The sequence below is a fragment of the Schistocerca americana genome, chromosome X, assembly GCF_021461395.2.
Source record: "Schistocerca americana isolate TAMUIC-IGC-003095 chromosome X, iqSchAmer2.1, whole genome shotgun sequence".
Lineage (NCBI taxonomy): Eukaryota > Metazoa > Arthropoda > Insecta > Orthoptera > Acrididae > Schistocerca > Schistocerca americana.
The window spans coordinates 799,935,320-799,962,942 of NC_060130.1; the positions used below are offsets into that span (position 1 = coordinate 799,935,320).

General features: G+C 40.9%; 1 protein-coding gene across 2 annotated transcripts in view; it reads left to right on the top strand.

The window, feature by feature from the left end:
• The window catches only part of LOC124556444 (steroidogenic acute regulatory protein-like), a 167,737-nt gene that overhangs the window by 106,462 nt on the left and 33,652 nt on the right, over nucleotides 1–27,623 (top strand). For both annotated transcript variants that reach the window (XM_047130394.1, XM_047130393.1), the window contains one exon: nucleotides 9,544–9,693. In XM_047130394.1, the coding sequence (XP_046986350.1) occupies nucleotides 9,544–9,693 (150 nt within the window). The remainder of the gene's footprint in view (nucleotides 1–9,543; nucleotides 9,694–27,623) is intronic.

Below are 27,623 nucleotides of genomic sequence, written 5' to 3' on the forward strand. Positions count from 1 at the left end.
AAATAACATTATGAGATTAAAATCATACACAACAAACAGATTCCAGACTAAAGTGAAAAACACTCTGAAAAACATAGACATGGTACTGTATAACATGGATAAACGAAAGCCGACTCAAATTTATCCCACGCTACCTGTCCGCCGAAGCCAACCAAAGATGCACAAACTGATCTCCCTGTGAGGCCAATACTGGATTTCAGAAAACCCCCACTTACAAACTGGCAGGGTACATGTTAAAATGACTGTCTGAAAATCTCAGAGTACAAGAAGACAGAACCATTAAAAACACTACATATCTAATACAACAGGTAAAAGATATAAAAATTCGGGACACAGCAACACTCTCCTCATTTGATACAGAGAGCATGTATTCCAGCGTACCAGTACCAGAAACAGTAGACATCATAGATAAAAACACGAAAACACATGTTCAACTCCATGGTGAACAGATTAATGAAATACTCACATTAATGAAGCTCATAATACAACAAAATTACTTCCAATTCAATAGCGCATATAATTAGAAGAAGATGGATTACCAATGGGGTCCCCAGTTTCAGGAGTCTTGACAAATGTTTTTATAAACCATATTGAACAGATCATTTTCACAAAAATGGCCGTGTTGAAGGCATCTTCCTGGCATATGCCTGAAATGATTTAGGAAAACCTAAATCAGGAGTGCTGGACTGAGCAAACTCAATCCTGCAAAATATGAAGTCAGTGTCTTAACAACTACATTCTCAGCATACTTAATATGTTCTGTCACTTGAGTATGGGAGATATGCTCTTTAAAGCTTTTCTTTTAATCCAGTGCATAGATGATAGTAGAAAAAACAGGAAAAACCAACCATGCTTTTTATGCAGAAGCTTCCCACATTCCCAAAACTGTGGACAGGCAAATAGCTGTGGAAGTGAGGCTAATCTACATCTACATCTACATGACTACTCTGCAGTTCACATTTAAGTGCTTGGTAGAGGGTTCATCGAACCACAATCATACTATCTCTCTACCATTCCATTCCCGAACAGCGCGCGGGAAAAATGAACACCTAAACCTTTCTGTTCGAGCTTTGATTTCTCTTATTTTATTTTGATGATCATTCCTACCTATGTAGGTTGGGCTCAACAAAATATTTTTGCATTCGGAAGAGAAAGTTGGTGACTGAAATTTCGTAAATAGATCTTGCTGCGACGAAAACGTCTTTGCTTTAATGACTTCCATCCCAATTTGCGTATCATATCTGCTACACACTCTCCCCTATTACGTGATAATACAAAACGAGCTGCCCTTTTTTGCACCCTTTTGATGTCCTCCGTCAATCCCACCTGGTAAGGATCCCACACCGCGCAGCAATATTCTAACAGAGGACGAACGAGTGTAGTGTAAGCTGTCTCTTTAGTGGACTTGTTGCATCTTCTAAGTGTCCTGCCAATGAATCACAACCTTTGGCTCGCCTTCCCCACAATATTATCTATGTGGTCTTTCCAACTGAAGTTGTTTGTAATTTTAACACCCAGGTACTTAGTTGAATTGACAGCCTTGAGAAATGTACTATTTATCGAGTAATCGAATTCCAATGGATTTCTTTTGGAACTCATGTGGATCACCTCACACTTTTCATCATTTAGCGTCAACTGCTACCTGCCACACCATACAGCAATCTTTTCTAAATTGCTTTGCAACTGATACTGGTCTTCGGATGACCTTACTAGACGGTAAATTACAGCATCATCTGCAAAAAACCTAAGAGAACTGCTCAGTTTGTCTCCCTGGTCATTTATATAGATCAGGAACAGCAGAGGTCCCAGGACGCTTCCCTGGGGAACACCTGATATCACTTCAGTTTTACTCGATGATTTGCCGTCTATTACTACAAACTGCGACCTTCCTGACAGGAAATCACGAATCCAGTCGCACAACTGAGATAATACCCAATAGGCCCGCAGCTTGATTAGAAGTTGCTTGTGAGGAACGGTGTCAAAAGCTTTCCGGAAATCTAGAAATACGGAATCAACTTGAGATCCCCTGTCGATAGCGGCCATTACTTCGTGCGAATAAAGAGCTAGATGCGTCGCACAAGAACGATGTTTTCTGAAACCATGCTGATTACGTATCAATAGATCATTCCCTTCGAGGTGATTCATAATGTTTGAATACAGTACATGTTCCAAAACCCTACTGCAAACCGACGTCAATGATATAGGTCTGTAGTTCGATGGATTACTCCTACTACCCGTCTTAAACACTGGTGCGACCTGCGCAATTTTCCAATCTTTAGGTACAGATCTATCGGTGAGCGAGCGGTTGTATATGATTGCTAAGTAGGGAGCTATTTTATCAGCGTAATCTGAAAGGAACCTAATCGGTATACAATCTGGACCTGAAGACTTGCCCATACCAAGCGATTTGAGTTGCTTCGCAACCCCTAAGGTATCTACTTCTAAGAAACTCGTGCTAGCAGCTGTTTGTGTTTCAAATTCTGGAATATTCCATTCGTCTTCCCTGGTGAAGGAATTTCGGAAAACTGCGTTCAATAACTCCGTTTTAGCGGCACAGTCGTCGGTAACAGTACCATCGGCACTGCGCAGCGAAGGTATTGACTGCGTCTTGCTGCTTGTGTACTTTACATACGACCAGAATTTCTTCGGATTTTCTACCAAATTTCGAGACAATGTTCCATTGTGGAACCTATTAAAGGCATCTCGCATTGAAGTCCGTGCCAAATTTCGCGCATCTGTAAATTTTAGCCAATCTTCGGGATTTCGCGTTCTTCTGAACTTCGCATGCTTTTTCCGTTGCCTAATGAGGTCAAAACAGCAATTACTGTGACACATTTCTTTTAGTAATTGTAACTCTTATGAGTCACTTTAATAAAGTAGTGCCTGGCAGTGTTAGTGGCAAAATTTTCTTGTTATTGAAGGAAAAAAAAAAAAAAAACTTGTAATGGCTAGCTGCCATTGTGTGGCAACAGTGATCGTGGTGGCGTTCAAATCAACAGCGTCGGCAAATTGATTGAAGAAATTTTTACTGCTGGTAAATTGTACATTTATAGTCTTGTAAGTTCTCCATGAGGGTGACCAAGATGTGGTTATGTGATATGAAGAGTGCTTAGTTATTTATTATAAAAGTTTGCTAACAAAGACTTCTTGCTTCTATGTATTTCTAAGCTTTATAATACAACTTGTACTCATCTTCCTACTGATCTGACCTACTGTGCACTATTTCTGTTCCCAAAAACTCTAAACAACCCAGCACCACAATAAAGACACTGGTTTCTCCGAGTGAGGTGGCTCAGTATTTAGCACACTGGGCTGACATTCAGGAGGATGAAAGTTTAAGGACGTGTACGGCCATACAGATTTAGCTTTTCTTTGATTTTCCTAAATCACTCCAAGCAAATGTCAGGGTGGTTCCTTTGAAAGGGCACAGCTGATTTCCTTTCCCATCCTTGACTCAATCTGAACTTGTGCTCCGTCTCAAATGACCTCGATGTCGATGGGATGTTCCTTATTTCTTCCTTTGGCATTGGGTTCCTAATAAGCAAAAATTATGCTTTAATACAGGTGCTAATCTACTGATTTCAATTATTCCCATGTTTTTAGTTTATATTCGAAGCAAGTGTCAGGTATGTCGCTTTAACAAGGCCATGAATGACTCCTTTTTACAGCCTTGTTGTAATGATTTGGTGAGTAATCCATAATGGTATCAATATAACTAGCATATTAAATCCTAATGGGGAAGGTGAGTGTCTTCAAAACTTGAACGACCAAGCATACTAAGAAAAGACACACACATCCACATTTTTAATTTGGTATCAGTCTCTTGGGCAATAGGTGTATCGTGGCTTGTGGTAATTTGATCTAACTTGCGATTTCACAGTTTTCATCATGGGGAATTTAATTTTTTTTTTTTTACCAGTTGTAACCAGTTGGATCTGCGTATCCTACAATGCTACCGTCCGACTGTATAACGTCAGCTCTAACCTCATACACGCTGTAATCTATGTGCTTTTCTACCAGTTATGTCCAGCTATCACTAAAATTTTCATAATCTGTATCCTCAATACTCTTGTAATGTTTAAACTGGAGTTTTGCGTCGGATGGGTCGGCTACTTCTACCACTATAACTTTCGGTAAGGTCTGCCGTTAGGGCCAGAACTTTCCGTTACTACTTCAACATCCAACTCCTGCGGGACGAAACACAACGAATCTTGCTCGTGATCCCCATTAACATCAACTATTTCTGGTAAAGTCTGCCGGTTAGGACCAGAACTTTCTATCACTTCAAAAACACTATCTTCCTGCGGGACGAGACGCGGCAAATCCTGCCCGCACTCCCCATAAACACTTCTCCTGTCCAGGCCCCTATAATCTCTTCGTTCAGCGTATAAGCGACCGATCTGCCTTAACCAGACCTCATCCCTCTCTGCATCCCCTTGCTCGATGACGGACGTGTTATCCGACATCTGATCTTCTCTCAACAATTGCGAATCATTCTTAAACTCAATCTCCAGTTCCGCTGTGGGTGTTACAGCTACCACTTTATAATCGATTTCCGGAACACTACTTAAATTGTTCTCACTGACAGTGAATGTATTTTCTACTGCCGTGTATACAGCTGATGTACTACTTGTGGGTGCACTCCTTTCTCTTAACACTTGCACACTCTCCCACCGCTGATTATTCCATACGGAATTTTCATAACGACGACACCTGGGTTTTCTCCTGTTATCGGGCTGCCAAAATTTCTCCACACCTGGTCGGCCCCTCACCGGCGCGGCTAATCGTTTCCCTGTCTCGTCCCAGCAGATCTGCTCCCCGAATGCTGCTGAGGCGGCTTATCACACCCTCTGGCGTTATTACTATTCTGTGAAGCCCATATCACGTTAGTATGATACTGGTTTCCGTCATTCCTGTTATTATTTGCATTGTACCGATTGTTATTACGGTCCGAACCATTATTGTTATTGCTGCCATGGTTGCGGTATGCATTATTCCCATGGTTATCGTTGTTGTGGTACCCGTTGTTGTTACCACGGCCTCTACCACTGTCGCGATTATTGTGCCAATTGCCCTTGTCCTCAACTCTTTCCAGGAAATCATTGATTGTCTTGTAATTGCTTCCTACGTAGTGTTTTGTATCATCTGGAAGTTTCTTGTAGAGTTCCCAGACTATTTCGGATTCCATGCGGCGATCATGCAAATATTCCAACTTGCGGATCCAGCCCTCACAAAACTCCTTCATCGAGCCACGCGAATTCGCATCGATACGACAAATTCGCGCCAGACATTTTGTTGTTTTTGCTCTGACCAGTATTCAGCCAGAAAAAAATTTTTAAATTCGTCAAAAGTCAGGTTCGTAATGTTGAGGTTTAAGCCCCAACACTTGGCATCACCAGCCCACACTTCAATAACCACATTAATTTTTCTCTCATTAGTCCATGATCTGGGTAAAACTCTTTCACAATTTTTAATGGAATCCGGCGTGTATATACCGCTTTTTTTTCAAGGGGTCGAACCGCTCCTCTTTCATCAACAATTCCGAACTATGTGCACAGGTTGGCACATAGCTCTGTTTTTCGTCAAGTTTCTTTTCTAATCCGACACACTCGTAATTACTTGCCAAGTGGTTGTCGCAAGCGTTTCCACTTCCCTCTTTTTCTCTTCGCAGGTATTAGCCTGCTTCCTCACTTTAGTATCTACTTCGGACACTAAAGCCTTTGTTTCCACCTTCTGTTGATCCTCTTTTCACTTACTGAATTTGTTCCGTCACCTTATTCTCGATGATCGGAGAATCTGCTTCTCCTACACTTTTCTCGATTGTGCTCATTTCGGAATCAAAACGAGTATTTATGCTCGCAATTTCCGCCTGAACGCCTATCATTTCCTGTTTAAGATTACTGATTTTGGTATTAATTACAACAATATCTTCTTTGATTTTATCAACTTTTGTGCTAACAACTCCAACATTGTTGTTAGCAACATTAATAGCTTTGCTCTGATTGTGTAACTTCCTGTCAATTTTTTCAGACTGAGCTTCTTGCTTGGCAGACTGAGCTTTAATTTCTGCCGTTTGAGTTTCTATCTTGCTAGACTGAGCCTTGATTTCGTTAATCAAAACATTCAATAAATCGGTTAAATTCCCGGAAACCAGTGGTTTTACTTCTGTAGCAGGTTCCTCTTTAATTGTCCCCCCCCCCCCCCCCCCCCCCCCATATTCATCATCAAGGGGTTCAGATTTGATTTTCACTTCTGATTCCGAAACATTTTCTAAAGTTTGGAATTCCATTTCTGCTCTTTGTTGCGTTTCGGCGGTCGCGTCTTTCATGCTAGCTGCCTGCCCCTGAACAATGGGTTCCGCGGTGCGCGTTTCCCACTGTTCGACCGATTGTGCCATATCCAAGTCTACCAAATTTTGGTAATTGTTGCCTTCACTCATTTTAATAATTTTCAATATAAATGCCAAATCTCAAATCTAATTGGGATTCCTCCCACTACTTATTCTCGCTGACGTAACGACCTGTTCGTAACCGGTACTTTGTTACAACATTTGCACAAGCAAAATTCGTGTCCAGAACAACCACAAATCCGAAGATTCTCCTGTCACCAGGTCGCCACGTGTAACCTCCCCCACACTTATCGAGCTTAATGACAGTGAAAAATTAAACCACGTGTACCTAATGGAAATTTGGGAAACGCAATCGTAACCGAAGTTAATCTGTCGGTCAAGAGGGAGGAAAGGGTTACATCTAAATGAAAGGAAAAATGCAAATGAAATTGGTGGAAATTAATTTTGAGAAAAGGGTAAAATTAATAAAGAAAGTAAATGTGCGGTCGTTACATTAACAATTAACTGGCGTTAATTAGATATTTGAGATTTGGGGAAAGTTACGGTCGCCAGTCCTATGGACAACTACTACAATAACTGAAAAAGAAAGGTTATTGCACGTATAATTAGCACTAAAAGCGTGGCAACTGAAGGTTGACACGTGTTGTGTGAAAACTGAATGTTTCTTAGAAGTAATAAATTTCGCTACTCTCTGACTTAATTTATAAAAAAAAAATTAATAAAACCGGAAAATTGAAAGTTAATTTAGTGTCTGAAATTTGTTTATGAAGCACTATGAAATTCAATAAAATAAGGTTAGTCTTGGGCTACATCAACAATCATTTCAAAAGCTACTTGAATCTACGCAATTTAGAAATAAGAGATTTAACTTTGAACTTGAATTAAATGATTCTGAACAATTAACAATAGTAAAATTTAGTATGTACCAAGCTGAGCTGCAGTCACAGGTAAGCTAAAATATGGTAACAAAACTCGCACTCTTAATTTGTGCTTGTGTAATCGAAATATAATTCTGTTTGGTTATGGTAGCCAGCTATGAATACTTTAACTGAACTTTGAAATTAAAGCAGTGAAATCGAATGATATTACTTTAATGCTGGCATTTGAATTTCAATGACACTCGAGTTCATTTAGGAAAAGGAAGGGACCCTTCTTGGTAATGCAATTGGGACAATGAGCAACAAAGGTTCATGCTAAGTTGCTGTAATTTTGTGAGGCAAATGGGACAATTTTAAAAGCTGAGGTCTGCCATACAGTTCTAAAACTTTACGTGCTTCCAGTCTTCCTTGTGGGTTTGTTGAAGGTTTGAAGTCGTCAGTCGAGGAGGTGGCGACAGTCACTCATTGTCGGCCGTCGCTGTTGCAGAAGCTGGATGTTGGCACGCCTTCTTCTCGACACTGTCACCAGGCGAAACGGGCTCCTGATGTGCGCCAGCTAATGCTTCCCGTCCGCGGCACCGTGTCAGAAACTATCATAGCAAGTCGAGCGCAATTACATGCTGCCAAACCCCGAAAGTGCGGCAACTCGCGGGAGCGTCACACAACCCACCTGCTCCACCACCCTACTCCAGCCAGACTCTCCCTGCCCGCGCTCCATGCGGCAGAGTTAACACTACCGAAGATCCTAAACACTTTGGTTCTCCACACGACCTATCGATGTAATCATTCCGATAGCATAGTTTTCCCTAAGCAAGACACAGCGTAAAAATACAAATAATATTTACAAAACAAATATATATATATATATATATATATATATATATATATATATATATATATATAATACAGAAATGTCATATCTTCAGGTAACAAAATAAGGAAAAACTTTGTAGTACAATAGATGGAAATAGAAGGATATGCATTTCTGGCGTTACACAGTCACAGACAGCATCCTCAATTTCAGTTGTGATTTGATTAGTCTTTGCTAAAAAATTTCAAATTTTGCCTGAAATGTCTACAACCCTCATAATGACCTGCATCTGATTCCAATACTGAAACACATGTTGATGTTTTATATTGATATGATTTTGATAATTTGACATATTAAGAGTAAATGTGATTTGCAGAGTATCCATGTAGATGTAGACAAGTAAAACAGAAGTGATTTCAGGCGTTCCCCAAGGTAGTGTTATAGGCCCTTTGCTGTTCCTTATCTATATAAACAATTTGGGAGACAATCTGAGTAGCCGTCTTTGGTTGCTTGCAGATGACGCTGTCGTTTATGGACTAATAAACTCATCAGAAGATCAAAACAAACTTCAAAACGATTTAGAAAATATATCTGAATGGTGAGAAAAGTGGCAGTTGACCCTAAATAACGAAAATTGTGAGGTCATCCACATGAGTGCTAAAAGGATCTCGTTAAACTTCGTTTACACAATAAATCAGTCTAATATAAAAGCCGTAAATTCAACTAAATACCTAGGTATTACAACTACAAACAACTTAAATTGGAAAGAATACATAGAAAATGTTGTGGGGAAGGCTGACCAAAGGCTGCGTTTTATTGGCAGGACACTTAGAAAATGTAACAGACCTACTAAGGAGACTGCCTACGCTACACTTGTCCATCCTCTTTTAGAATACGGCTGCACAGTGTGGGATCCTTACCAGATAGGACTGACGGAGTGAATCGAAAAAGTTCGAAGAAAGGCAGCACGTTTTGTACTATCACGAAATATGGGAGAGAGTGTCACAGAAATGATACAGGATTTGGGCTGGAAATCATTAAAAGAAAGGCATTTTTCATTGCGGCGGAATCTTCTCACGAAATTCCAATCAACAACTTTCTCCTCTGAATGCGAAAATATTTTGTTGACACCGACCTACATAGGGAGGAATGATCACCACGATAAAATAAGGGAAATAAGAGCTCGTACGGGAAGATATAGGTGTTCATTCTTTCCGCGCGATATACAACATCGGAATAATAGAGAACTGTGAAGGTGGTTCGATGAACCCTCCACCAGGCACTTGAATGTGATTTGCAGAGTATCCATGTAGATGTAGATAAGTGATTGTTAAATTTTTACGTATTTGATGTTTCAAAAAATTATTTCCAGGAAATATAGTCAATTTTTTATAATCTGTCAGTGTACTTAAACTCATTTATGTAAACAGCTGTAGACCTCTATTTATATTTTCATTTTATTTTGACTGTGATGCTTATACTGATCTTTGGACATGTATCTATAGGAGTCAGAATACAAGAGGAAGGCCCATGAAATAGTTGAGGCTGCATGGAACATTGTTAATCTGCCAGACTGGAAACTGGAAAAAACTGTAGATGATGATACTGTTCACAGCAGAGTATTACCGAAGCAGAACAAGGTTTTCCGTCTGACTGTAAGTAATTGTCATTTTTGTGATTTAGGAGACTAACCTAAAAATGCTATTCCTTCTTTCCTCCATTCCTTCATTGTGGAATACAGATGACTCTTTGCAGGCCTCTAACTGCTGTTTATTGATAAAACATTGTACTTCTAACTACAGTATACCATGAGACACAAGTAATTAGCGGCTCCTGTATTGTGTCAACTGAGAGTCCGGACCACAGTTGTTGACTGAAAGGACAGTCAGTCTTGTGAGTCCACATCTGATGGCACATGTTAGATCTTTGGTGACTGTCCCCATGGCAGCAGTCATCTGAAGTCTTTAATATAAAGATGGTGAGGTATTATTGGAAGTAGTGCCTACTGAAGATCAGAGTAGTAGTGGGAAGAGGAGTTAGACTGGAATGTTTAGGACACAAATAGCAGACAATTATACACTCATGCTCATAAATTAAGGTTAATGCTGATACATGGTGAAACAATGCTCTGGTGCGCGGTTGCGGGTTTAAATCACCTCAGGGTATGACCATGCGGTGCATTTGACCTGCAGTCGTCGCACAGTGGCACTGGCAGCAGTCCACATACACAGAGGTGTGTTGGTGCATGTCAGAGTACAGTGCAGTGAGTAAGTGTGTAGACATTTTCAGATGTGCTAATGGTGACCGTGTGTTGAAAATGGCTCAAAGAACACACATTGATGACGTTATGAGGGGTAGAATACTAGGGCGACTGGAGGCTGGTCAAACACAGCAGATCATAGCAATGGCCCTCCGTGTGCCACAAAGTGTGCTCTCAAGATTATGGCAACGATTCCAGCAGACAGGAAAAGTGTCCAGGCACTACAGTACGGGACGTCCACAGTGTGCAACACAAGAAGATCAATATCTCATCATCAGTGCTCGCAGACGGCCACGGAGTACTGCAGGTAGCTTTGCTCGGGACCTTACCACCGCCACTCCAGACACACAGTCTACAGGCACCTGGACAGACATGGTTTATTCTCCCAGAGACCTACAAGGTGCATTCCACTGACCCCTGGTCACAGGAGAGCCTGTAAACTTGGTGTCAAGAACACAGTACATGGTCACTTGTAGCACATGTGTAACGGGACGGTTTTCTCAACTTATCACCAATACCGTGGACTTACAGATATGTGTCGTGTGTGTTCCGTGTGTGCCTATGCTATTAGGGCCAGTTTTGTGTAGTGCCACGTTGTGTGGCACCACAGTCTTCAGTTATACTTAAATTATGAGCATGGGTGTAGTTGCAGCACAGCAAAAATACTTATAAGGGAACAGAATCTGAGGCAGAATAGAATTAGAATCTAGCACAGGACTAGCAAATGACAGATTTCGATGGAAAAGAAGTTTTGATTTTGATAAGGGTCATGAGAGGATCCTTGGAAGGTAGAATAATAATCCCACTATATCTTGCACAAAATAAAGGAATGGTTTCACCATACAGTGAGTGAGAGAGAGAGAGAGAGAGAGAGAGAGAGAGAGAGAGAGAGAGAGAGAGAGAGAGAGAATATTTGTGTTCTGCATGTTGAGTACATTTATACCAAAATCAGTGACAGTGAAATGTAGGATAAAATACTGAATGACCATATTCATATTTATATGGTATGGAATGCTATGGCTGAATGTAAATAATTTAGAAGCAAAGGTAACAACTCACTGAACAGTAGAGGCATTGAGTAGTCAACAGACACATAAACAAAACTGATAATTAGATTTTGGACGAGTCCTTTTTTGAGCTAGAATACACATAATTGTGTATTGCACAATGTAGATGTGCAGGTTTGTGTGTGGATGTTGATAAATAAAGCTGTTGGAAATGAACTGAATCTTAGGTTGCCATTTGCAAATGTGTTGGTACTGGTGCTAATTATGAGTTGCTATAAATCCATATAAAGAAAAATTGTCTTTGGAGACACAAAGAGACTGCAAATTAGATTTGTTTTCAAGAAGGGTTACAAGAAGACAAAGTGCTGTTCACAATGAAGACATATCCTACAGTTGTACAGTTATTTATTGACTGAAGTCTTTACACTACTGTGTTTTAGGAACTCAGCCTCATCTTCAGGTGTATATATAAATAGTAGTTTGAAGTGTCCATTTCAGAACTAACTTACAAGGCAGATGTGTTGGCGTGTTAGTTCTGACATCGGTGCTTCAACCTACTGTTAGTAGATATACTTGAAGGTATGGCTGAGTCCCTGAAACCAGGTAGTGTAAATACTTCAGTCCGTAAATAACTGTACAACTGTAGCAGATGTTTGTCACGCGCGTTACATATCTAACAGTTATGGATGTCCCCCCAGCAAAAATTTATATGACCAAATAAGTTTCCAGAATGCGTCATTCATTCTGCAGTTATCTGTGCCCTGTTTGAAATGTTCTGCCAGACTGATAGCGGAACGAACATCCGTGAAAGGCTCCTTTTCTGGTATACAGTTTTAATCTTTAAAGAGGTTTCAGAGCAGTGCACACTCTCCTGCAAGATTCACTGCAGAAGTAGTGTTGAGTATGTGAGTAAACTAGTCAAAAATGGTTCAAATGGCTCTCAGCACTGTGGGACTTAACATCTGAGGTCATCAATCCCCTAGAACTTAGAACTACTTAAACCTAACCAACCTAAGTACATCACACACATCCATGCCCGAAGCAGGATTCGAACCTGCGACCGTAGCAGTCGCGCAGTTCTGGACTGAAGCGCCTAGAACCGCTCGGCCACCGCGGCCGCCGGTAAACCAGTTCCTTTCTTCCAAGAGTTCGAGTCCAGCATTTTGAGGAGAGCTTCTGTGAAGCTTGAAAAGTAAGATATAGGTACAGACAGAACTGAAGCTGTAAGGCTTAGTCACGAGGCTTGACTGTATAGCTTAGTCGGTAAGAGTTTTCCTGCAAAAGGCAAGATTCTGGTTTTGAGTATCATTCAGGTGACAGTTGTTATCTCTTTGGGAGGTTCATGAATTAAGTTGCTGTCCTCTATCATGCTTAAACATATTGATAATTTAAATGCAGTAATTTTTTTGAAGTAGCATTAAATTCTATGAAAAAGCTGAGGCTTGTGAAATACTATTCATGTGGAGCATAACACTGTATGAGGGCTTTCTGTTGCATACCTTGGCTGTAAGTGAGAACAGTAAGGCTGAGCTGTGACCACAAAAGACACTACATTCTTATACACAGGCAATGTCACTGGAGGAGTCAAAAACCAAGTAAGAAGTGAGTTTGTTTTAAACCACAGTAAGCCCATCTGAATAGCAAGCCAAGAGGTTCCATAACAGCAGTCATTGTACACAATTAGTATGGCACAGAATTGAGAAGTTTCATTACACATTGTGAACCAGTTGTCAGCTGCACGGTAGGCTGACTTGTTTATAGGTTGACTGGACAGTTTAAACATCTCTGATTTGCTATTGGAATTGATAGCCGTGCTAAGCTGGGATACAAAATCCCTCCCCACTTTGACTCACAGAGCTGATAATAGACTGTTACGTGCCTGCACTGATGAGGAATGGAGACAAGCAATGCTGAAATCCCTGCCAATAAATGAAGTGGCATATTGTTGCAGAAGAAGCCGAGCAGCACGCAGCACAGAGGTGTAGTGGTTGTGATACTAAAATGTTGCATGGAGGTTTGTGAGTTCAAAACTCACCTGAACTGTACAATTTTAATTTCTGTATTCGGTTTGAGTACATTCTAAAAGTATCAACTACTGTCAAGAATCATTGTACTGGAATGTTCTGTAGTTGTATATATACTGTGTGTGTTACGGCCAGAGGCAGTTCGCTTTACGCTCTTGTATGTGCAGGTGCTGAATAAATCTTTGTTAAATGAAGTTAGTGTTCGTCATTCATCTAATTACACCTTCTTGTATGTGACATTATTCTGGTGGAGGCGCCGAGTATTGGAACTTGTGATAGCACACATTATCAATGACACAGTGGCTCCCATCAGCCACGACAAAGCTGCCGTTTACTTGGTGAGAAACTAGAGTTCCAGCCATATTCAACAGATTGCAATCTATTGGAGACAGAAGAAGAAGAAGAAGAAGAAGAAGAAGAAGAAGAAGAGGATGTTACGATGACAGCAACTGTGTTCCACCACATGAGACATCCTTCCGGGTTCTCTGGTGACGATGGTCAAGATCCAAACAAATGGCTGAAGGTATATGAGCATATAGCCAAATTTAACAATTGGGATGACACCATGTGTTTGGCTAATGTCTTTTTCTGCTTGGAGGGCACTGCCAAGCAATGGTATGAGAACAACAAGGAGAAATTCACAAGCTGGGAAGTATTCCAGGCGGAACTGCGCAAGTATTTTAGTGACACACAAAATCAGAAGAGCAAGGCTGAAGATAAATTAAAGTAGGGCACAGCATACCAGGAGAAACTACAGCATCCTACGTTCGAGACTTCCTGGAGCTGTGTAAAATAGTGGATCCTAGAATGAAGGAGGAAGATAAGGTTGCACATCTCATGAAGGGTGTTGCTGAGGACATGTATCAAGCTTTACTCCTGAAGGAGGTTTTGACAGCAGACAATTTCATAAAATGGTGCCAGTATATCGAGACAATGCATCAAAAAAGAATTACATGCAAGAAGTTTGAACGGCTTCCAAACGTCGTATTGATGTCTTTAATGGAGGAAGCGACTAATTTCACAAGTGTTCTTTGTCAGATAGTGAGAGAGGAAGTTCAGAAGGCACTCAGATTGCACGGCGAGCAAAAAACCGAAACGCTTCAAGAGGTCGTAAGGGAGGAAGTGGAACAGACATTGAACCCAATCTCTCATCCTTCATTTTCCTTCAAAACAGTGAAAAAGTCAAGACCCAGGTGGAATTACGTTCCTACAATGCTGCGTGAGGAACCTGTTTGGGCATCAAGGAAGACTGATGTCTGGAGGACCCAGGATAACCAACCAGTAATGTTTCCACTGCGGACGACGGGGACATGTGGTGCACTATTGTTGAGAAAGGCAGTGGATATTTGATGATGCCCATGCCAGAAAACAGCAGACCGACGTTAGCCGACACCAACTCTGGGACAACGAAGATGAACAAGAAGATGTGTGTGGGTGCAGGACAATGTAGGTCACCTTCACCACAAGCTAGCCGCTGGAGAGGACGCTCCCCAACACGACGATTGAGATCTCCGTCACCGTTTAGAAGCTCCAGCCAATCACCTAGCCACCGCAACCTGGAAAACTAAAGGGTGTGACCTTCCTTGAAGGTGAGGCCGCCGAAGAGAAAAATCCTCTGCCGTCGATCACTACAGAAATGATAGGAAACTATGTCGATATCCTCATGGATGGCCAACCAGCCCAAGCTCTTGTGGACTCTGGAGCATCATATTCGGGCATTTCAGAGAAGCACTATTGCCAGTTGCAGAAAACCGTATTCGTCGACAACAAAACATCTCTGCTGAAGGTGGCTAATGGGAAATATGTAAAACCTACAGGAAGATGTACAATTCATGTGGGTATAAGTGGCCATACACAGCCCTTAGAATTCATTGTCTTAAAAGAGTGTAGTCGTGACGTCATTCTTGGATGGGATTTTTTGAAAGCTTCTCAGGCAATTGTAGATTGTGATCACTCAAAGATTGTGGTTGCTTGAAGATTATGCTAGATGAGATGAGATACTGTGGACAGGAAGATGCTCATCTGAGTGTGTGGAGACTATGTGTGCTGGATAAAGTGATCATTCCTGCAGTCAGTGCTAGAAAGGTAACTGTCACGTGTCATGACATGCATCAGTCCATGGATCTTGTAGTGCAGTGTAAGAGAAACATACCACTGAAGAATAACTTCGTCATCCCATCCTCTGTTGTCTAGTTTAAGAACAGATTTGGTGAATTGTGGATAATTAACTTTCACCGAGAACCGCAGATCCTTCCAAGACGAATGTGAGTAGCAAATGCTGAGCCATTAATTGCAGAACAGCTGAGCGTCATAGAAACCTCCCATGCCGAATCTGTGGGCGAAATTAGCGCTACCACTACGAGACAAGATCTTCTAGCTCGACTATCACCAGATCTCAGTAAGGAACAACAGAAGAAGCTACTTGCCATTCTTCAAGAGTTCTCTGAACGCTTCAATCCACAGGTGAAGAGCAAATTAGACAAATCAATGGTGAAGCACTGGATTAGCACGGGAGTCCATCAACCAATAAGCCAGAGAGCATACTGTGTGTCAGCAATGGAATGTCGAATAATTCGCGACGAGGTGGAGTAAATGGTGAAGAATGACATCATTCAGCCTTCGCGCAGCCCATGGTCATCATCAGTGGTCCTTGTCGGGAAGAAGGATGGCAGTTGGTGCTTTTGTATTGATTACAGGAAGCTTAATAAGATAACTAAAAAGGATATTTACCCTCTTCCACAAATTGGCGATACACTAGATTGTCTGAAGGGGGCTAAGTTTTTCTCAACCATGGACATATGCTATGGATACTGGCAAATTGAAGTAGATGAGGCTGATCATGAGAAAACTGCATTCATCACCCCCGAGGGCCTGTGTGAGTTTAAGGTAATGCTGTTTGCTTTGTGTAATGCACCAGCAACTTTTGAACGGATGGTGGCACCTGAAGTGGATGATGTGTCTTTGTTATTTAGATGAAATTATAGTGTTCTCAGAGACATTTGGTGAACATATAAAAAAACTGAGGGCCATTCTTAAGTGTCTCCAACAAGGCAGACTGAAACTTAATCCAAGAAAGTGACTCTTTGGAGCAAAACAAATCAAAATACTTGGACACCTTGTGTCAAACGAAGGTGTGAGGCCAGACCCAGAAAAAGTGAGATCTACAACGGAGTTTCCTATTCCTAAAAGTATTTGAGATGTGAGAAGCTTCCTCGAATTATGTTCTTATTACCATCATTTTATCAAAGACTTTTGTATTAAAGCCAGGCCACTCCGAGAGTTGTTAAAAGCTGATGCTAAATTTATCTGGGGTGGTGCTCAACAAGATTCTTTCGATTTGCTACGAAAAGCTCTGATGACTGACCCTGTGCTTGGTCTGTATGATGAGAGAGCACCTACAGAACTACACACAGATGCCAGCGGGTATGGGATCGGTGCTGTTCTGGTGCAAATTTCAGATGGGAAAGAGAAGGTTATAGTCTATGCTTCTAGGACACTTACAAAAGCTGAGAGAAACTACTCAACTACAGAAAGAGAATGTCTTGCTGTGATCTGGGACATGTGCAAATTTTGACCATGGAAGGCCATTCACAGTTGTTACAGACCATCATTCACGTTTTTGGTTAACAGGTCTTACGGATCCAACAGAACGACTCACCAGGTGGGCACTACATCTTCAAGAGTATGACATTACCACATTGTACAAAAGTGGAAGAAAACACCAAGATGCTGACTGTCTCTCAAGAAACCCTGTGCAAGACCATCAAGACTTTGATGAAGATAGTGACTGTCTCACTGCACTCCAGGATCTCTCTGCTGAGCAGGAGGAGGATGCCAAGATATCTCAAATTATACTTGCCTTAAATCAGTCAAAGGATGTGAAAGGAAAATTTAAGATAGTTAATGGATTACTTTCCAAGAAAAACTTTGATCCGTTTGGAAAGAGGTGGCTACCAGTGATTCCTAAACACATGCACTTTGATTTTCTACAGAAATTCCATGACGCACCTGAGGCCGGACATTTAGGATTTATTAAGACATATGATAGAATCCGCAAGAGATTTTTGTGGCCAGGTTTATTTAGGAGTGTCCATCAAGATGTGTCGCATTGTCGAGAGTGCCAGAGGAGGAAGGCAGTTCCTCAGAAACCACCTGACTGACTTATACCAATTCCACCAGCTAAAACGTCTTTCCAGCATGTTGGGATGGACTTCCTCGGACGATTTCCAACGTCTGCTAGTGGCAATTGGTGGATTATTGTTCGCACTGATTATCTGACACGCTATGCCATTACAAAAGCTGTGAAAACAGCCAAAGCATCCAAGGTAGCCAAATTCATCGTGGAAGATGATGTATTAAAACATGGTGCCCCAAGGTCATTAATTACAGATTGAGGGAAAGTTTTTCAATCGAATCTTGTGACGTAGATAAACTGTCAGTGCAACATTACTCAACACATGACGACTGCCTACCATCCACAAACTAACGGGCTTACTGAATGTGTTAATAAAACCTTGGCGAACAAGTTATCAGTGTTCGTCAATATTGAGCAGTGCAACAGGGATGAGGTGCTACCTTTTTTGATGTTTGCCTACAACACCGCCAAACAAGACACCACAGGATTTACACCATTTTTCCTGGTGCATGGGTGTGAGGCGACTACGACGATGAACTGTGTGTTTCCGTTACAGCCTGATGATGCGGACGACGACTATGGCAGCCAGCTGTAAACCAGAGCTGAGGAAGCTCGGCAATTAGCTCGACTCTGCATGCTGCAGGCTCGAGAAAACGATCGCCAAAGGTATGACGCGAGCCACTGCCTTGTTGTCTATCAGGCTGGTGACATTGTCTGGATCTTCACTCCTGTTTAGAAGGTTGGTCCCTCTGATGAGCTCCTCAGGCACTACTTTGGGCCTTATAAGGTTGTAAGACAGTTGTCTGATGTTACATATGACGTTGAAGATTTGTACTCTGACACAAGACGACGAAAGATCAGAGATACAGTCCACGTCCTTCGAATGAAGCCCTATAAGGATCCTGCAACCCAGGGTAAACTCGAAGCTCCTGTGATAGGCAACAATCGGAAAGGTGATGAACAGCGTAGCAGCAACAGAAGTTCTAAGATCACCACCAGGGTGAGAATCAGTCATCGGGAGTCAGAGTATGCAGGACCGCTGGTCCGTTCCTGGACTAGGAGGGCGTAACACTGAGATGCTGTTTTCTTAAGGAGGGAGCAATGTCGCAAAAGAAGCTGAGTAGCACTGTGGTGTAGTGGTTATGATACTAAACTCATGCATGGAGGGTTGTGAGTTCAAAACTCACCTGGACTGTACAGTTTTAATTTCTATATTTGGTTCAAGTACATTCTAGAAGTATCCACTAATGTTAAGAATCATTGTACTGGAATGTTCTGTAGCTGTATATATACTGTGTGTGTTCTGGCTGGAGGCAGTTCGCTCCGTGCTCTTGTATGTGCAAGTGCTGAATAAACCTTCTTCTACGTGACAATGTAAACATGATGATTAGCCATTTTTGAGGCCACTGATAGTAACTGGCAGATTTATTGATTGTGAGGGGTGTGGCAGAGTGGGTGAGAGAAGTTGCCCAGTTAGTGGTAGGTACTTTACTTTCATTGGCTCATTAGAGACCATGGATCACAACTTGCTGTGAGACAGGAGGTCGGAGATCAGAAAAATATTGGGGTGCAGGTGTGGACAGGTATTGTGTTATTGGCTTACGTCTGCTGACAGGCAGAGGATCTTGTCTATGGTTGTGGTTGTGCGGCCTCATGCCAGCTAAGATGTGAGCATTCTTTGTGACGACTGATGTAGCCAGAACTGGTTATGGTTGCAAATCAGCTGATTCTGATTGGTCTTAATGTCTCAAACTTGTAGGCATAGCTTGTGGGCTGTGTGCAATAAGTTAATTAATGTTTGTCACCCGTGGCTGTGGAGCATTTCATCAGGGGCTATATCCATTGACAGAGATGGGCTTACATGTCACCAGGAAACCAGTCAGTTCTTTCACGAATGATGCTGACAGCATGGTCTTGGATATCTGTGACCTGACCAAATGCTCTTCCTCTGAATTTGATGCTGAGTGGAAGTAGGTGGTAGTCAAGTGCTCAATTTCATTACATTGGCAGTTGACTTCAAATGCAGACAAGATGAACTGGAGAGTCCCCCATAGTGGCTAATACAATGCCCAAGAAAATGTTGCAGCTGTGCAATCCCTTTTACTATAATGTTGTATAGGTAGTTTGCACAGTTAGGAATACTCCAGATGACCTATTCTAGATATGTTTGAAAGATTTCACAAGTGCTTGTGACGCCAAATTGTAACCCATTATAGTGATACAAACCAAAGGGTGAGTTGGACGTTGCGTACAATGGTGATTGTAGATAAGTATCTTCGTGATGAATTTTTGAAAAACAATGACTCCTGGCTGACTTTGCTTAATAAGTACTCTAGTCAAGGAATGGGGTATAAATCTATATCCCCATTTGGTTTTTTTATGATGACTATAGGTTTACTGATGTGATTATCACCATGTCTTACAATCTGTCCTATAATCATAGCAAAATGGACAGGCTGTACTCTGCAGAACCATAATATTTTTAGTACTTAAAGCCATATATAAGCCTTGGAGTAGTTAGGAAGGGGCATAAATACAGCTGAGGCCTCTTGTGAATGAACCATTTGGCATTCAATTAAAGTGGTTTAGAGAAGCAGTGGAAAAACTGTGTCGGAACGGCTGCATTTGGGAATCGAAGTCCACTTCTCCCTAATATGATTCAAGTACCTTAACCACATAAACACCTCAATGGGTTCACTGATATCGTATAATAAGTAGTTACTTTCTCCAAAGACCTTATGCATTTATTGTCATTATGAGCTATTGTAAAAAGTCTTATTTAGTATGAGTCTAAACAGTGTGATTATTCATGGGAAAGGTGTTCAGCAACGTACTGCATGTAACCATAGTATGGAAGGTAGTGATGTTCTTGTGTTACTTCATGATATTTGTCAGGGGTGTGTGTGGTGACTACAGTCAATTATGGGGAAGAATATACAATTTAAGATATTCAGCACATGAAGAAAGACACTTCATATGCAGTAGATCTTTGCTTTAAATCCTTATTACTAGCATTACTTTTGTGTCATTAGGCCAACATTGTGTCTGTACTACCAGTAAATACAAGGAAAACATGAAATCAGACAACAAGCTGACTCAGCTCAGTTAAGTGATTGCATGTAGATCAGTTAAAACAATGACAAAAGATCAAATTTGTTTTATTGCTTGAGAATTAAAGTTAGCATCTTGAGATTGGTATCAGTTTTTAATGGTTGTATTAATTTTATTTGAAGCTAAAATATTGATTTAATGTCAACAGAAATGTTTAAGGACAAAAGAAAAATGATACCAGTAATGTCAAAATTGGCAGACTTCAATTAATGGCAATTTCATTAAGTCGGCAGATGTGTGCTTGCATTTTCCAATAGATAAGAAAACACGTTTCTTTTATTCAAGTTTGTATTATTTATTTATCCATTTTTCATTTGTACATTTATGTGCATGTCACAAGATCATAGAATACATCATAATATACAGGGTGATTTTTTTCCACTGTGTACAAACACTAGGAACTGATCGATGAGAGGATACGGTACAAAAAAGGTCTAATGAACTTATGTCTGAAAATGCATGGTTTCCATGCTAGAGACCATTTATTCAGTTGTACATTATTACAGAGACAGCAGCCTAATACATGCTGTACCATGTAGACACAGTTACAATATGTGTTGAAAATGGTTTCCATGTGCCTCAATGCATGTATGTATGCGCCATAGCATGTTCTGTGTCTCATGTCTGTATCGGCCAGTCTGCATTCGAACAGTGTTAAAGGCAACATAAATACGCTGCTCCAGTGTCTCCACATCTGGAATGGGCTCTGCATACATGATACTTTTGAGATGGCCCCAAAATGATAAATCACACGGGTTGAGATCTGGTGAACGAGCAGGCCATGCAGCTGGACCCCCTTGTCCGATCCATCAACCAGTGAAGACATGATTGAGATGCATCGAGACGTTAACGGTGAAGTGGGCTGGAGCACCATAATGTAGGAGCCACATAACCCTTTGAATCATCAATCGCACTTCTTCCAGCAGGGAGACAGTCACCCACAAGAAACGCCAATAGTTCCGGCCTTTTACGTGACGTGGAATGAAGATTGGTTTCAAAATACAGTTGCCAGGTATCCCGGCCCACACATTCCGGTTGTTATCCCACAGATGACTGTTATGAAAGTTCCTGAAGCGACCCTGTCTCAGACAAATGGTGAAACACTGTTGCACGTATTGAATGCTGTGGTTGTTGTTGCTGGAGATAGGACTCCTGATAAAACTTTTCTGCCTGCTGTCTGCTGCCCATTGCCATTTGCCTTTCCATAAGTAAACACCATGTCGGCAAGCTCTCAATTCAAATACGGAACCATTGTATACAATGCTGTATCATGTCCACTACTAGGTGAGTCAGCAAAGGAAATGAATCAGATACAACATTACCAATTACAATGGCAGGAGAGGGAACTAGAGCATGACGTTTGAGGAACAGTAGCACCCTCAAGGAGGAAACCGTGCATGCTGTAACTGTGGCGGCATGGTATAGGGTTTATTAGTCTGCAGTCTTTGTAACGAACAGGGTGTATACGACCCGGGACAACCGGGAAATCCGGGAAAAACCCGGGATTTGTTTCATCCGGGAGTTAAACCGGGATAAACCCGGGAATTTTTCGGAATTCCGGGAATTTTTTATTGTTTTAGCTTTCAGTTAAATTTTTGTAATTTTGACTGCAGAATTGATTCTCTAGCAAAGAATGTTATTTTATCCTGCTACTGGAGAATGATACTGCAGCAATAAAATATAAACGAGAGGGAAAAAAATAAAAGTTTAGTGGCAGAGGAAATGTGCAATTTACAACAACAAAACACCGTGCACGCACAAGCGTCTGCAAATAGCAAAAATATGTCAAAGGGCGTAGGGCGCAGACTGTAATTCTTCGTAACAATAAACTGCATGCTATGAGCATGACGTCACAACTGTTCACATTAGGTTCGTTTGACCAATTGCCATCGGTCTGTTGCGCATGCGCATTTGACTCGCGTATAAGCAGTACCTTCTCCCGCTACTTGAAGTTTGGCTGTTGCTGTGTCGGTAGCAGCAAGCAGCCAGATGCAAACGAGAAAAATTTTTCTCGCGCGCCCTAGCTGCCAGATTCACGTTTGCACAGAGTTGTCTGAGTTGTAGTGGGGAGGGGGTTAACCTCCACGTGATCCATGTGTACGTAAAGCGATTTCGCTGCTTCTCTTCGTGTACAACTCCCACGTCAAATGAAAACAAAACGGATTTCTGTGGCCGGAGCTATCAAGTGAATTAAAATACATTCACATAATTACGGAGGGCAAAAATATATTACTAATTTCAGTTTTCTGATTTTATTTTATTTCCGAGTTAGTAGCAGTCAAGCATTAATCGCCTTGCAGAACAGTGAAGTTAGATTTGCAAGTTTGCTAAAGAAATTTGACTTTATTAATCTTTCCGTTGAAGCAATCATTTTATTTGAAACCAAGTGTTTCATTCTACAGTATTGGCTAGTTCCAACTGTTCGCTGAATTTCAAGTGCCATATATGGCATTATGCCATAACAAAGAACCAAAACTGAGATCGTAGAGTACTGGTACTCCAAGAAAATTTACATCCCAAAAACCACACTGAAAAGCATATCAGATGGGACCTTCTTCATTGTGAATCTCGAAAACGCCAATTTGCACTTCAAGCCGAATTATGCATTTTAGTATGGTTTACGAAATTCCGATGCTCTTTGGAGTATCCTCTGATGCCCTGTTTCTTTTATGGTGTAATGTAAACTCTCTTGGTGCTTTATACACACACCAACATACGGGCTTCCTACAGCACTGCAGTTGCACACGCACAATAATGCCTGTTTTCTGGCGCTCTCTAGCAACTGGTAAATCGAACCTATTTCTAACAGTCTCCGGATAGTATTGCGAACGGTGGGTAGAAAAGCGTTACTTTCAAAGTAATTCTCTTTTTACGCAAGATGATTTATCTTACGTGTGAGAAAGTGGGATGGATATCTAAATCACAGAGCGTTCGAAACTGAAGTTTGAGGACCAGCCACTTACAAGAATTTCGAGCCGAGACATTTGTCATAGTTTTAAATTTTCTGGCACATTTGTGTGGTGTATCTTAAAGTATAACACACGCAAAAAGAGATCAATGTTACATGTGAAAGCTTAGCTTCTGTTGTAGCGTGTTAATCTGACAGAGAAATATTATATGTGAAAGCTTAGCTTTTCTTGTAGATATACGGTACTGTGTACATTAATGTAAACCGTTAACTTTTCCTCTTGCGTGTTCGCGCTATGTAACCAGTGAACTTGCTATTGGCTGACTATAACACGTGTCCTATGCTCTGAATAGCTGCTGTCCTCGGCTGGCGAGATCTCGTGGCTTGAGATATGACTCGCTTACAGAAGGACGTGGCAACCTCGGTTTCAACGCTCCGAAAACTAACGCGCTGTGTTTGGTGCAGTTCGAATTTATACTTTCGTAATACGAAAATATGCAGCGTATATGTTGCTGCAAATCAAAGGTCTTTCCAAAACTTCTCTCCTTTCCTTTATTAAAAGTCTTTCCAAAACTTCTCTGCCTCGTCTTTTTTTTTCCGGGAAGTTCTACGCAATTGTATAAAACGTTAACCATTCAAAGGATTGATAAGGTTTACGGTTCCGAGGGAAAATCTACGGAAAGCCTACTGTCACTTAGCACCGAAAAAGTGTATTTTCGCCCGGGAAAAAGCATATTTTTTAAACGGGATATCCGGGAGAAATCCGGGAATTTTTTTTCCTTGTCCCCGTTTACACCCTGAACAAAGTATGATTGAATAAATGGTCTCCAGCATGGAAACCATGCATTTCTGGACATAAGTTCATTAGATCTTTTTTTCCGTATCCTCTCGTCGATCAATCCCTAGAGTTTGTACACAGTGGAAGAAATCGCCCTGTATAAATAGTCAAGATAGAAAGACAAATAATCAGAATGTGTGAAATAAAGGCTATCAGATACCAGAGAATTGCCTGTTATGAAACAGTCTACAACGAAATGGAACTAGTTGTGAGTGTGATCAGGAAGAAACATATTTATTTCTGTAGACATCTGATCAGGAAATCAGAATCATCAGGAGAGTATTTAAGAACAATATGCGCAGCATGAAATTGATTACTGAGATCAGGAAAGATATGAGGAAACTCCACATTACAATTGAAGATTTAGAAAACAAAACAGACAAAACCAAGAAACTTGGAAGCAAGTGAGTGAAATGACAACCCGAGATTAAGAAACAGATGATTTCAGATGAAGAAAGAAAGTTGAGATCTTAGAGAATGAAAAAGTACTGTGTCAACTGACAAGTGGAAAATAATTTTTATAAAATTGACTAAAAATCGTTGACTGAAAGTCATAAAATGTAAATAAATAAATATAAAAAAAATTGAAAGGCAATATAACATAATAATGAAACATGCAGCTTTGGAATGCCACAATGAAAAATGAGATGATGATGATGATGTTTAATAATGTTAATAATAATAATAATAATAATAATAATAATACCCAATACAACAAATATACAAAAGAAAACAGGAGAAAAAATTGAAAATACATCCAACTGGCTGAGGAAGTCAAGGACATGTGGCATCAGGATAAAGTTGACATTATACCAATTATACTATCAACTACAGGAGTCATACCACACAATATCCACCAGTACATCAATGCAATACAGCTACATCCAAACTCATATATACAACTACAGAAATCCGTAATTATTGATACATGTTCAATTACCCGAAAGTTCCTAAATGCAATATAACATATACCGTACAGTAAAAAGGAAGTCACGCTTGATCAAGGTCTGCGTCACTTTCCATTTTTGACCAAACATAACGTCTGAGGAAAGAAAGAATAATAATAATGAGCTATGTGGAATCTTCCAAAAAGTCTGGGAACAGAAGCTATACCGGAAGATTTCAGATGAAGCATTAATTCACCCAACCCACAAAAAGAAGGTAAAACTTACCCCAACTACTATGGAGGAATTTCTCTCATCCCAGTCATGTACACTATTCTTTTAAAAGCATTACAAAACAGGCTGGAAAACTAACAGAATCAGCAATTAGGAGTGTACCAAGGAGGGTTTGGAAAAGAATATTAATGTATGGAACAAATTTTAAATCTGAAATTTATAAGATATGGAAGAAAGAGGGATAAAAATATGTACATAAAATCTGTAGACTTTAAAAAAAGCATATGATTTGATTAACAAGGAAACATTATCCAAAACACTAAAAGAGTTCGGAGCTGACAACGAATGAGTGACAATCATAAAAGACTCATTAACAAATGCAAAATGCAAAATTGAAGTTCTAGGTTGGACCTTCTAGGCTTTTGAGTTTAAAACTGGTGTATGACAAGGAGATGGATTGTCCCCACTGCTATTTAATTGTGCACTAGAAAATGTAACCAGAGAGTGGAGAAAAAGAACAGAAGAAGAAGGAATTTAAAAAAATTATGATTGGGAGAAGAGGGGATAATCTGAGAATTGATTGGCTTTTGCAAATGATCTTGCAGTCTTAGCTGAATCTATAGAAGATGCAACAATGCAGATAAATCTCCTACAAGAGACAGTTTCAAAAATAGGCCTGTGTGTATCTGCTGAAGTAACAAGTTGTAGGCACATGTGAAGTTGTCAACAAAATACATGGAAACTGATTATGGAAGTATAAAAGTGGCTACAAAATTTAAATACGTAGGTGAAATAATACAACCAAATGCTATGGGCAAAGAAGGTAACTTCGCAAGGACAAGGAAAATGGAAGTGGCTTTTAACATAACAAAAAACCTGTATTACAAGGATGAGAAGAGTTATATTCTACCAACACCAAGAAAGGCAAGATGGAAAAAAGGATTTTTAACTTTTTTGATAGAAACCCAGAAACGTCAATGATATTGATCAAAAGATTAAAAATAAACCCGAGGGAAATGGAAATAATGGAAGAAGAAACAGGACAAAAAAGATAAAAGTTCAGAGTAAAATTAAGAAGTTTCAAAGGCTCCAAGATGCAACATGGAAAAAAGAAAGAAGAGAACAACATGGGGAAAGAATGGAAAACTGCTCTAAAGAATGAAGACATAACAAATTATTTAAGGACAAAGGAGATAACTCCCAGAAAGGCAGAAGTGTTGCATCGTTGACAGATACACACAAAAGGTACAGAGTTTTACTTCGCTAGGTTTCGGAATGGGATTCTTTTCTCAAGCTGTATGAGAAACATGCACACAAACACACACACAATCACTGACTCACAGGCACATGCTTGTCTCCCTACATTGTTCTCATTTGACTGCCAGTTCATTCCTGGCCCACGGTGAGTGTACTGCGGTGAGGTGGGGGTGCAAGGTTGGGTGGTCTGACGGATCGAGAGAGGGGGTTGGGGGAGGGAAGTGTCTAGTGGCTTGTGGGAGAGTGGGGAGGCATCTGTGGACTAGCTAGGGGTGCTGGTAAGGTGGCAGGTGGCAAATGGCTAAGCACTCGATTTCACAGACGTGGACGTGAGATGGCAGCAGTAGCTGACATGTTTTGGGAGGGGGGGGGGGGGGGGCAATGGGAAAGGGATGGTGGACACACACACACACACACACACACACACACAGTGCGTGGGCTTCACCACCCATTTCCCATTACCCCTGCCCAGTATGTGTCAGGTAGTTGTGTGCTGTCTGTGAAATCAAGTTCTTAGCCGTCTGCCACCTGCCCCCTCTGCCTGCACCCCTAGGTAGCCCACAGACTGCTCCCCACGAGCCACTAGACACTTTCCCCCAACCACCTCCCTGCCTCCTGCCTTTCTCCATTCTTCAACTCTCAGGAGAGCGTTGGTAGTCGAGTGAGCACAATGTAGGGAGACAGGCGCACGCTTGTGTGAGCACTTCTGCCTTTCAATGAGTCATCTCCTTTATTCCTAAATAATTCATTAAACTCAACTGGAACCTGCTGTACATTATGAAAGAATAGATATAGTCTTAAGAGGTCAATTCATATGTTGTCATAATAAAGGGTAAGAAAAGGGAACTGAGTAATTCAAAATTAGAACCATATACTGACCTTTATTAGGTGCAGTTGAATAAAAAGATTTAGAAGAAAAGAAGAAGA